Source organism: Oncorhynchus clarkii, chromosome 12, assembly GCF_045791955.1.
Source record: "Oncorhynchus clarkii lewisi isolate Uvic-CL-2024 chromosome 12, UVic_Ocla_1.0, whole genome shotgun sequence".
NCBI classification, from domain to species: Eukaryota; Metazoa; Chordata; class Actinopteri; order Salmoniformes; family Salmonidae; genus Oncorhynchus; species Oncorhynchus clarkii.
In genome coordinates, this window is record NC_092158.1 from 61,071,225 (window position 1) to 61,084,723 (window position 13,499).

Below are 13,499 nucleotides of genomic sequence, written 5' to 3' on the forward strand. Positions count from 1 at the left end.
GTCCTAAATACATTAGGAACAGCAAGCCCTGATAAAAAGAGTTGGGTAGTGTGACTCTCTCTCTCTGTCTTCTGGGCTTGGTCCTGCCTGGCCCATTTTAGCCTGCATGGTGCAATGGGGAGGACGGAAGCCCTTTAAATATCTTCCTGGGATGTGTTGTCTTGTCCTAAATTGCACCCTACTCCCGATATAGTACACTACTTTTGACCAGGGCCCATAGGGCTCTGGTCATAAGTACTGCACTATGTAGGGAATACGGTACCATTTGGAACGTAGGCTGTGTGTGCATTACCAGACCTGCTCTCGGCTCGGCTCTGTTTGTCCTGATGGCACACTTTCTACCCCAGTCCACCCTGCCATTCCATAACCCACATTACAGAGCTGACGTCTCATTGAGGTCAGATAACACACACACACACACACACACACACACACACACACACACACACACACACACACAGTCAAAGGTTAGGACACACCTACTCATTAAAGGGTTTTTCTTTATTTTTACTTCTTTCTAAATTGTAGAATAATTTTGAAGACATTAGACACAATGAAATAACACATGAAATCATGAATTAACCAAAAAGTTTTAAACAAATCAAGAAAAAAATGTGATTTGAGATTCCTCAAAGTAGCCACCCTTTGCCTTGATGATAGCTTTGCATACTTTCAACCAGCTTCATGAGGTAGACACCTGGAATGCATTTCAATTAACAGGTGTACCTTGTTAATTTGCGGAATTTATTTCCTTCTTAATGCGTTTGAGCCAATCAGTTGTGTTGTGACAAGGTAGGGATAGTATACAGAAGATAGCCCTATTTGGTAAAAGACTAAGTCTATATTATGGCAAGAATAGCTCAAATAAGCAAAGAGAAATTACAGTCCATCATTACTTTAAGACATGAAGGTCTTTCAATGCAGAACATTTCAAGAACTTTGAACGTTCTTTCAAGTGCAAAAACAATCAAGCGCTATGATGAAACTGGCTCTCATGAAGACCTCTAAAGGAAAAGAAGAGCCAGAGTTACCTCTGCTTGAGAGAAGTTCATTAGAATTACTAGTCTCAGAAATTGCATCCCAAATAAATGCTTTACAGAGTTCAAGTAACCGACACATCTCAACATCAACTGTTCAGAGGAGACTGCGTAAATCAGGCCTTTGTGGTTGAATTGCTGCAAAGAAAGGACACCAACAAGAAGCAGGGACTTGATTGGGCCAAGAAACACGAGCAATGGACATTAGACCGGTCCTTTGGTCTGATGAGTCCAAATTTGAGATATTTGGTTCCAACCACCATGTCTTTATGAGACGCAGAGTAGGTGAACTGATGATCTCCGCATGTGTGGTTCCCAGCGTGAAGCATGGAGGAGGAGGTGTGATGGTAATGGGGGTTCTTTGCTGGTGACACTGTCAGTGGTTTATTTAGAATTTAAGGCGCAGTTAACCAGCATGGCTACCACAACATTCTGCAGCGATACACCAGCCCATCTGATTTGCGCTTAGTGGGACTGTCATTTGTTTTTCAACAGGACAATAACCAAGAACACACCTCCAGGCTGTTTAAGGGCTATTTGACCAAGCAGGAGAGTGATGGTGCTGCATCAGATGACCTGGCCTCCACAATCACCCGACCTCAACCCAATTGAGATAGTTTGATATGAGTTGGACGGCAGAGTGAAGGAAAAGCAGCCAGCAAGTAATTAGCATATGTGGGAACTAATTCAAGACCATTGGAAAAGTATTCCTCATGAAGCTGGTTGAGAGAATGCCAGGAGTGTGCAATGCGGTCATCAAGGCAAAGGGTGGCTACTTTCAAGAATCTCAAATATATATATTTTTGTTTGTTGTTGATTTGTATAACACTTTTTTGGTTACTACATGATTCCATATGTGTTATTTCATAGTTTTGATGTCTACACTAATATTCTACAATGTAGAAAATAGTAAAAATAAAGAAAAACCCTTGAATGAGTAGGTGTGTCCAAACTTTTGACTGGTACTGTACATGTGCATGACCATTAACTCACTCTTACACGTGACATAAGAGCATCATATCACTCACTAACTCTCTCATTTACTCATTCACACACACGCAATTGATTCTCATTCAAAATCCTATTTTCCCTAACCCTAAAACTAACCCGAGCCCCAAACCTAACCTAACCTTAACCCCAAAACCTTACCTTAACCCTAACCATAAACCTTTAATTCCTAATCCTAACCCTAATTCTAACATTAACCCTAAACCCCCTAAAAATAGCCTTTTTCCTTGTGGGGACTAACAAAATGTCCCCAGTTGGTCATGTTTTTGTTTGTTTACTATTCTTGTTACTATTCACAAGTATAGTTAAACACGTCCACACACACAATTTACACTCACTGATGGCAAATTTAGTGTCAATATTTCTCTCTTCATCCGTGGGCCCCCACAGAGAGAATCTAAGGTGCAAGCCTCGGCAGCCTGGTTGTGTTTGAAGCAGCACTTCAGTCTCTCTCTCTCTGAACCTCTCTCTCTCTCTCTCTACCTATTAAATCAAACTTTATTTATATAGCACATTTCTTGCAACAAATGCATTTCAAGGTGCTTAACAAATAAAATAATAAAAGATGACAAATATAAAACACAAAACGTTCTACACAACAACAACAAAAACTCTCCCTCTATCTGTCTCCATCTCTCTCTCTTGTTGTGACCGGCCCTCAGGGGTTGCTCCCTCAGGATAAAGTCCTGTTACGTAACGTTCCGCTGGGCTGGCCTCCTCGTGACATGGTAGCCCATGCATGTGCCTGATCTCTCTAACTAGGACCCAGGACTGTCGAGGACCCCAGCTGGCCCTGGGGTGTCCGCTCAGCCGTCCACCCACTGAAAAAGGACCCAGAGTATGTACAAGTACAGAGAATCCCCCACAGGCTCCCGTTAGGGTGTGTGCTTGAGCGTGCACACCTGTGCTTTTATAAACATGATTATTAAATTATCTGTAAATAGCAGGTCCTACAGTGCTGATTTGGTTTATGCAGAACTGCTGAACTCACCTCACTCTCCTAAACACTCTAATCCTGGCTATGCTGAAGAAGGAATCGAAATACATTAAATCTACAGTGGGGAGAACAAGTATTTGATACACTGCTGATTTTGCGCGTTTTCCTACTTACAAAGCATGCAGAGGTCTGTAATTTTTATCATAGGTACACTTCAACTGTGAGAGACGGAATCTAAAACAAAAATGCATGATTTTTAAGTAATTCATTTGCATTTTATTGCATGACATAAGTATTTGATACATCAGAAAAGCAGAACTTAATATTTGGTACAGAAACGTTTGTTTGCAATTACAGAGATCATACGTTTCCTGTAGTTCTTGACCAGGTTTGCACACACTGCAGCAGGGATTTTGGCCCACTACTCCATACAAACCTTCTCCAGATCCTTCAGGTTTCGGGGCTGTCGCTGGGCAATACGGACTTTCAGTTCCCTCCAACGATTTTCTATTGGGTTCAGGTCTGGAGACTGGCTAAGCCACTTGAGACCTTGAGATGCTTCTTACCGAGCCAGGTGCCCTGGCTGTGTGTTTCGGGTCGTTGTCATGCTGGAAGACCCAGCCACGACCCATCTTCAATGCTCTTACTGTGGGAAGGAGGTTATTGGCCAAGATCTCGCGATACATGGCCCCATCCATCCTCCCCTCAATACGGTGCAGTCGTCCTGTCCCCTTTGCAGAAAAGCATCCCCAAAGAATGATGTTTCCACCTCCATGCTTCACGGTTGGGATGGTGTTCTTGGGGTTGTACTCATCCTTCTTCTTCCTCCAAACACGGCGAGTGGAGTTTAGACCAAAAAGCTCTATTTTTGTCTCATCAGACCACATGACCTTCTCCCATTCCTCCTCTGGATCATCCAGATGGTCATTGGCAAACTCCAGACGGGCCTGGACATGCGCTGGCTTGAGCAGGGGGACCTTGCGTGCGCTGCAGGATTTTAATCCATGACGGCGTAGTGTGTTACTAATGGTTTCCTTTGAGACTGTGGTCCCAGCTCTCTTCAGGTCATTGACCAGGTCCTGCCGTGTAGTTCTGGGCTGATCCCTCACCTTCCTCATGATCATTGATGCCCCACGAGGTGAGATCTTGCATGGAGCCCCAGACCGAGGGTGATTGACCGTCATCTTGGTCTTCATCTATTTTCTAATAATTGCGCCAAAAGCTGTTGCCTTCTCACCAAGCTGCTTGCCTATTGTCTTGTAGCCCATCCCAGCCTTGTGCAAGTCTACAATTTTATCCCCGATGTCCTTACACAGCTCTCCGGTCTTGGCCATTGTGGTCATCCTGTCTGGGTTGGCGCGTTCTCTAATTCTCTCCTTCTCTCTTTCTTTCTCTCTCTCGGAGGACCTGAGCCCTAGGACCATGCCCCAAGACTACCTGACATGATGACTCATTGCTGTCCCCAGTCCACCTGGCAGTGCTGCTGCTTCAGTTTCAACTGTTCTGCCTTATTATTATTCGACCATGCTGGTCATTTATGAACATTTGAACATCTTGGCCATGTTCTGTTATAATCTCCACCCGGCACAGCCAGAAGAGGACTGGCCACCCCATATAGCCTGGTTCCTCTCTAGGTTTCTTCCTAGGTTTTGGCCTTTCTAGGGAGTTTTTCCTAGCCACCGTGCTTCTACACCTGCATTGCTTGCTGTTTGGGGTTTTAGGCTGGGTTTCTGTACAGCACTTTGAGATATCAGCTGATGTACGAAGGGCTATATAAATACATTTGATTTGATTTGATTTGATGATTGTGGAGAGGTTGGAGTCTGTTTGATTGAGTGTGTGGACAGGTGTCTTTTATACAGGTAACGAGTTCAAACAGGTGCAGTTAATACATGTAATGAGTGGAGAACAGGAGGGCTTCTTAAAGAAAAACTAACAGGTCTGTGAGAGCCGGAATTCTTACTGGTTGGTAGGTGATCAAATACTTATGTCATGCAATAAAATGCTAATTAATTACTTAAAAATCATACAATGTGATTTTCTGGATTTTTGTTTTAGATTCGGTCTCTCACAATTGAAGTGTACCTTCTTCTCCATGACCTACCTCTACAGACCTCTACATGCTTTGTAAGTAGGAAAACCTGCAGAATTGGCAGTGTATCATATACTTGTTCTCCTCACTGTACGTACATACATACATACATACATACATACATACAGTACAGCATGCTACAGTAGAAGCGACAGCACTATATACAGAAAATAAGGCACCCACTTTGATAGGAGCACACACATGTCCTAAGTTATTATTTGGAAGGAAAACACCAATGAAGGCAATGCGGGCACCAGCCAAAACATTTTCCAAGGAGGAAAAAGCTTTTGCAAGGCCTGTCTTGACTAGAGATTTTTTTATGTATTTTTTTAATTGAACCTTTATTTAACCAGGTAGGCTAGTTGAGAACAAGTTCTCATTTGCAACTGCGATCTGGCCAAGATAAAGCAAAGCAGTTCGACACATACAACAACACAGATTTACACATGGAATAAACAAACATGCAATCAATAATACAATAGAAAAGTCTATATACAGTATGTGCAAATGAGATAGGATAAGGGAGGTAAGGCAATAAATAGGACCTGGAGGCGAAGTAATTACAATATAGCAATTAAACACTGGAATGGTAGATGTGCAGTATATATATATATATATATATATATATATATATATATATATATACTGCACATGTGCAAGTTGAGATACTGGTGTGCAAAAGAGCAAAAAAAGTAAATAAAAACAATATGGGAATGAGGTAGTTGGATGTGCTATTTACAGATAAGCTGTGTACAGCTGCAGTGATTGGTAAGCTGCTCAGATAGCTGATGCTTAAAGTTAGTAAGGGGGATATAAGTCTAAAACTTCAGAGATTTTTGCAATTCGTTCCAATCATTGGCAGCAGACAACTGGAAGGAAAGGCGGCCAAAGGAGATGTTGGCTTTGGGGATGACCAGCGTGATATACCTGCTGGAGCGCATGCTACGGGTGGGTGTTGTTTTGGTGACCAGTGAGCTGAGATAAGGTGGAACATTACCTAGAAAATACTTTTAGATGACCTGGAGCCAGTGGGTCTGGCGACGAATATGTAGCGAGGGCCAGCCGACAAGAGCATTCATGTCGCAGTGGTGGGTGGTATATGGGGCTTTGTTGACAAAACGGATGGCACTGTGATAGACTGCATCCAGTTTGCTGAGTAGAGTGTTGGAGGCTATTTTGTAAATGACATCGTATGTATGTGTAGTTGTCCACATATTCGAAGTCAGAACCGTCCATAGTGATACTAGTCAGGTGCGGGCAGCGATCGGTTGAATAGCATGCATTTAGTTTTACTTGCATTTAAGAGCAGTTGGAGGCCACGGAAGGAGTGTTGTATGACAAAGAGCTCGTTTGGAGGTTTGTTAACACAGTGTCCAAAGAAGGTCCAGATGTATACAGAATGGTGTCGTCTTCGTAGAGGTGGATCAAGGAATCGCCCGCAGCAAGAGAGACATCATTGATATATACAGAGAAAAGAGTCAGCCCGAGAATTGAACCCTGTGGTACCCCATAGAGACTGCCAGAGGTTTGGACAACAGGCCCTCCCATTTGACACACCGAACTCTATCTTAGAAGTAGTTGCTTAACCATGCGAGGCAGTCATTTGAGAAATCAAGTCTGTTAAGTCTGCTGATAAGAATATGGTGATTGACAGAGTCGAAAGCCTTGGCCAGGTCGATGAAGAGACGGCTGCAAAGTACTGTCTTTTATCGATGGTGGTTATGATATCTTTTAGTACCTTGAGCGTGGCTGAGGTGCACCCGTCACCAGCTTGGAAACCAGATTGCACAGCGGAGAAGTTTCGGTGGAATTCAAAATGGTCAATGATCTGTTTACATTCTTTATTGTAACCACAATGTCACAAATAATTTGTATCTTCCTTTCCAATTACTTTTAGAGTTTGGGATTTACAAATGTGTGCTTTTCATGTCATTTTACGTTAAATCCAGTTCGGATTCCACCCCCCTTCCTCCCCCTTCCTTCCCCAGGGGCTTTGTGGGTCTTCTGTGCGCAGCTCTGTGGCCCATCCTGTGCTCCCTGCCCTCGTGCCTTGAGCCTTGCGCACCCACCACTATTTCAGTGTCTACAGCTGGAGAACTGCAAGGCAATCCCATTGTGCACCACTCGGGAGCCATGATCAATATATATTGTCCTGCTAATAACAGGGTTAATAATATATCTGTGAGAGTATCCAAGGGGCTTTTGTGTAATTCTAAATTAATAATAATAATAATCAAATCAAAATCAAATCAAATTTATTTATATTCTTTCGTACATCAGCTGATATCTCAAAGTGCTGTACAGAAACCCAGCCTAAAACCCCAAACAGCAAGCAATGCAGGTGTAATAATCACTTTGTTTAAAAAAATTAAAATAGTTTGGAGATTTCGTTTTCAAATAAGTAAAATGAGTGAGAAATAGGCCATTCTTGAACATGGGGTGAGACATTGTTACAAATTTATAAATAAAGCCAGTTTATTATTTAGAATTATTTATTTCTGTTTTTAGAGGGTAAGAAATAAAAAAAACTTTGTCATCTCATGGATCTCCCAGTTGAGGCCGGCAAGGGTAACATGACTGGTGGGGAGTAGGCTACAGTACTACAGAGACACAGGAGCACCTTGGGGCCCAAAAGCATAATAAGTGCTCTAACTCCCCCTTGCGCTGGTCTGGAGCAATGAAGTAGTGATGCAGGGTACCGTACAAAACCACAAATGACCTCTAAATCTCTCAGCATAATCGCATAAACTTTTAGTGGAGCAACCACTGTATGCACCGCAGTGCTAACTAGCTGTAGCTTATGCTTTCAGTACATTTTCTGACCCTTTGATTGGGTGGATAACATGTCAGTTCATGCTGCAAGAGCTCTGATAGGTTGGAGGACATCCTCCGGAAGTTGTCATTACTCTAAGTTTATGGAAGCGGGTGAGAACCATGAGCCAGGTTTTGTGTTGGAAGTCAATGTAGCCGGGGGAGGATGTAAACTAGCTGTCCTCCGGCTACACCACGGTGCTACCCTACAGGGTGCTGTTAAGGCTACTGTAGACCTTCATTGCAAAACAGTGTGTTTTAATCAAATATTTGGTGACATGTGGATATAATTAGTATAGTTGTATCTAAAAGGATAACTTTTTGAATGTTTCACTATTTACATTTTTCTGAAGTTCACTGAGGACGACGGTCCTCTCCTTTCTTCTCTGAGGAGCCTCCACTGAGACCAATGCATTGTATAGTCAACAACAGTACGTCTCATTCACTCTACTTATACAGTGCTAATTGTACAAGCGAAGAGGCCTGTGTATTAAAGGTAACAAAAACCCATGAACAGCTAGCTAACAATAATATACGCTAAAAGTAATGAGCTATTAGGGTGAAATGTTAGATTAGCTAGCACCTAGCACTGAGCTAGCTAATATTATCGGCTAGCAAGATGTTACCAAGATGACATCTTGTTCTCCATGAAGTTACATACTGTAAGGTCCTGGGTGTCGTGAGGGTGAAATCAGGCGCAGGAAAGCAGAGTTCAATAAAGTGCTTTTTTTTAATGCACACACGGTGAGCTATGGTCACCTCACTTACGGGTGCTTAAACCAAATGCCCCAGACACAGGGAAACAAAAACAGTCTAGCACTAAATACACAAACATGTACATCTAATGCAAACACCAGGGTTACAACAATCAATCCCGCACAAAGAACCAGGCGGGCCGGCTGACTAATAAAGCCTCACTAATTATAACCAACTCAAAACAGGTGTACTCAATAAACACATAAGGAGGGGGAGAAAATAATCAGTGGCAGCTAGTAGGCTGGCAACACGACCACCTAGCGCCACCCGAACTGGAAGGGTAGCCACCTTCGGTTGGAGTCGTGACACATACAAAGTTAGCCCGCTTAGTTTGGCTACACTCAAATGAATGTGAAAATGATTATTATCTAAATGTCCAGAAAACTCATCACAGTTTAGAAAAACATGTTCTCTGGATTTTGACAACAAAACCATGCTTATCAATCTTACAAAAATGAAAACAGTAAAAAATAAGGAGACACGGAGAGTTGGCTTCTTTTCACTAAGCTTCTCTTCCAACACATGAAGTAGAGAGGCACGCACCTGCAGCCGTTGAGAGTTTATGTGAAGTGCAGTCCGGAAATTTCCAGAAACTTGTTAATGTATAGTTGTGAATTTACTATACAAGAAATTCCCATATCACAAAAGTATTTGGGAATGCGCGGTAGTCCACATATCGCATGGGAAATTCCCACCCACAACCCTGCACTTCAAATTTCAGATCCGATTTCACCTAGAAACTCAGCTTTTCATGAGGCGTTTACTTCAGGGCCATGTTCTCGACCAGGACAAGAAAGAGAGTGCAACTTGACACTGAGTGTGTCAGACAAGACAGAGCAAAACTACTGTCTGTTCAAAATATCGTTAAATTAATCAGCTTGACAAAAATGTGTGTGAGTGTGTGTATGTGTGTGCATATCCGCGAGTGTGTGTGAATTTGTGCTTGTTTCTTATACAGATCCACAATGGCTTTTGGCTGTTCTAATCTCCTTCTCTCAGCACCAGCCCATCAGACAGAGTGGTTGTGAGGAGTGTGTTGGAGAGGGCGGGATAGAGACTGTGTGTCAGCGCTCTGTGTAGCAGTGGGTGTGTGTGACCTATGTGATGACAGCCCAGACTGTGAGGAGTGGCGGGCAGGGTCTCTCTCTAACACTCATTGAAGGGTAGCTCTCTGCTCCATGTCTTTGTTTTCCCTGCATGGCAGATCACCTCTGATTTACCTGTTGGGAGAGAGATAGACATCAAGATCAGTTTCATTCACGAATGGCCACAACTTCCAGCCATTTAATTTACTAAGGAGTTATTTTTTGCTCTATGTGGCCACGGAACGAAATGCAGAAACAATCGAGACTCAAACAAATACACACGCACACCCAAGTGAGATATGAATGCCAAGAGTATGGGGAGAGCACATTTATGTCTGCAAGGAAAATCCGTACGCCCCACCACCACTCCCAGCAATAAACCCACACCACCCACTTCTCCCCTCCCCTCTGGGTAAACACACCACCCACCTACAACCACAACAAAGTGCCATAGTAACCACAAATCCGTTTGACCAAATTTCTATCAGCATGTTAAATGTGTAAACAGAGGGAAAAAACTCTGGACCACCTTTATCCACAAACAGAGACACATACAAAGCTCTCCCTCGCCCTACATTTGGCAAATCTGACCATAATTCTATCCTCCTGATTCATGCTTACAAGCAAAAAATAAAGCAGGAAGCACCAGTGAATAGATCAATAAAAACGTGGTCGTATGAAGCAGATGCTAAGCTACTGGACTGTTTTGCTAGCACAGACTGGAATATGTTCCGGGATTCCTCTGATGGCATTGAGGAGTACACCACATCAGCCATAGGCTTCATCAATAAGTGCGTCGATGACGTTGTCCCCCAGTGACCGTACGTACATACCCCAACCAGAAGCCATGGATTACAGGCAACATCCGCACTGAGCTAAAGGCTAGAGCTGCCGCTTTCAAGGAGCGGGACTCTGACCCGGAAGCTTATAAGAAATCCCGCTATGCCCTCAGACGAACAATAAAAAACAGGTAAAGCTCCAATACAGGACTAAGATCGAATCGTACTACAGGGCCAGACGGATTACCAGGACGTGTACTGCGAGCATGCGCTGACCAACTGGCAAGTGTCTACATTGACATTTTCAATGTCTCCTTGTCCGAGTCTGTAATATCAACATGTTTTAAGCAGATCACCATAGTGCCTGTGCCCAAGAACACTAAGGTTACCTGCCTAAATGACTACTGACCCGTAGCACTCACGTCTGTAGCCATGAAGTGCTTTGAATGGATGGCCATGGCTCACATCAACAACATTATCCCAGAAACCCTAGACCCACTCCAATTTGCATACTACCCCAGCAGATCCACAGATGATGCAATCTCTATTGCACTCCACACTGCCCTTTCCCACTTGGACAAAAATAACACCTATGTGAGAATGCTATTAATTTACTACAGCTCAGCATTCAACACCATAGTGCCCTCAAAGCTCATCAATAAGCTAAGGACCCTGGGGATAAACACTTCCCTCTGCAACTGGGTCCTTGACTTCCTGGTGGGCCACCCCCAGGTGGTAAGGGTAGGTAACAACACATCCACCACGCTGATCCTCAACACAGGGGCCCCTCAGGGGTGCGTGCTCAGTCCCCTCCTGTACTCTCTGTTCACTGCATGGCCAGACACAACTCCAACACCATCATTAAGTTTGCTGATGACACAACAGTGGTAGGTCTGATCACCGAGAACGATGAGACAACCTATAGGGAGGACGTCAAAGACTTAGCCATGTGGTGCCAGGACAACAACCTCTCCCTCAACGTGATCAAGACAAAGGAGATGATTGTGGACTACAGGAAAAAGAGGACCGAGCACGCCCCCATTCTCATTGACGGGGCTGCAGTGCAGCAGGTTGAGAGCTTCATGTTCCACATTACCAACAAACAAACATGGTCCAAGCACACCAAGACAGTCGTAAAGAGGGCACGACAAAAACTATTCCACCTCAGGAAACTGAAAAGATTTGGCATGGGTCCTCAGATCCTCAAAAGGTTCTACAGCTACACAATCAAGAGCAACCTGACTGGTTGCATAACTGCCTGGTATGGCAACTGCTCGGACTCTGACCACAAGGCACTACAGAGTGTAGTGTGAACGGCCCAGTACATTATTGTGGCCAAGCTTCCTGCCATCCAGGACCTCTATACCAGGCGGTGTCAGAGGAAGGCTCTAAAATTGTGAAAGACTCCAGCCACCCTAGTCATAGATCGTTCTCTCTGCTGTCACACGGCAAGAGGCATTGGAGCACCAAGTCTAGATCCAAGAGGCTTCCCCCTCTCTCACTCTCGTTTTCACTGCTGCTACTCTCTGTTGTTATTGTCACACCCTGATCAGTTTTACCAGTCCTCGTTATTTTCTCCACCCCCTCCAGGTGTCGCTTGTTTTCCCCAGTGTATTTATCCTTGTGTTTCCTGTCTCTTTGTGTCAGTTTGTTTTGTATGTTTCCAAGTCAATCAGGGTTTTTCCCGTTCTCCTGCTTTTTGCATTCTCCTTTTTCTAGTCCTCCCGGTTTTGACCCTTGCCTGTTTCTGGACTTTGTACCCGCCTGCCTGACCATTCTGCCTGCCCTGACCACGAGCCTGTCTGCCACTCTGTACCTCCTGGACTATGATCTGGTTTTAACTTTTTGCCTGTCCACAACCATTCTCTTGCCTACCCCTTTGGATGAATAAACATTGTAAGACTCCAACCATCTGCCTCCTGTTTCTGCATTTGGGTCTCGCCTTGTGCAGTGATAGTTATCATCTATGCATAGTCACATTAATAACTCTACCTTCATGTACATATAACCTCAACTAACCGGTGACCCCGTACATTGACTCTGTACCGGTACCCCCCTGCATATAGTCTCACGCTGCTATTTAATTACTTGTTACTTTTATTTGTTATTCTTATCCGTATTTTTAAAAACGACATTGTTGGTTAGGGGCTCGTAAGTAAGCATTTAACTAAGGTCTACACCTGTTTTATTCGGAGCATGTGACTAATACGATTTGATTTGACCTTGGTAACAGTCTCCACACAGATCACCCAGATCACCCTTTCCTTGAAACCTGTATCAGCATGATAACCAGTTCCAGATTCAGTTCTAAATCACCATGGTAGCATCTACAGTTTATCCAATGTCAATTATGCACTGAGCTCCATAAGGACCATGAAAAAAAGATGAGTGGAAAATAGAAAGCGAGAAATTGAGATGGCGGTCTGAATTAAGGAGGCCCTCTAGCACTCAAACCTTATGTTCCACTGATGTTTCCATGTTGGAATCCCCTAGTCACCCTTAGTTCTGCTCTAAAATCCCCCTGTCCAGTGTCTGTGTTCTTTTGCCCATCTTAATCTTTTCTATTTATTGGCCAGTCTGAGATAGGACTTTTTTGCAACTCTGCCTAGAAGGCCAGCATCCGGGAGTCGCCTCTTCACTGTTGAAGTTGAGACTGGTGTTTTGCAAGTACTTATTACACACCACATACCAACAGGGGCCGTGTTGCAATCTACTGTAGAGATAGAGTTCTATTTTACTATCCAGGTCTGTACCAAAACAATTCGAGCTTCTACTTCTAAGAATTCACCTTTCCAGAAAAAAGTTTCTCACTGTTGCCGCATGCTATAGACCACCCTCTGCCCCCAGCTGTGCCCTGGACACCATATGTGAATTGATTGCCCCCCATCTATCTTCTGAGCTCGTGCTGCTATGTGACCTAAACTGGGACATGCTTAACACCCCGGCCATCCTACAATCTAAGCTTGATGCCCTCAATCTCAAAAAAAGATCTAT

The 13,499-nt window shown here is 43.8% G+C and overlaps 1 protein-coding gene across 1 annotated transcript in view; it reads right to left on the minus strand.

The window, feature by feature from the left end:
• Window positions 1-9,836, minus strand: part of LOC139420908 (ATP-sensitive inward rectifier potassium channel 12-like) — a 71,541-nt gene extending 61,705 nt beyond the window's left edge. Inside the window, exon 1 of the mRNA XM_071171324.1 lies at window positions 9,799-9,836. Within this exon, the coding sequence (XP_071027425.1) occupies window positions 9,799-9,821 (23 nt within the window). The 5' untranslated portion in view covers window positions 9,822-9,836. The remainder of the gene's footprint in view (window positions 1-9,798) is intronic.
• Window positions 9,837-13,499: the final 3,663 nt, after the last annotated feature.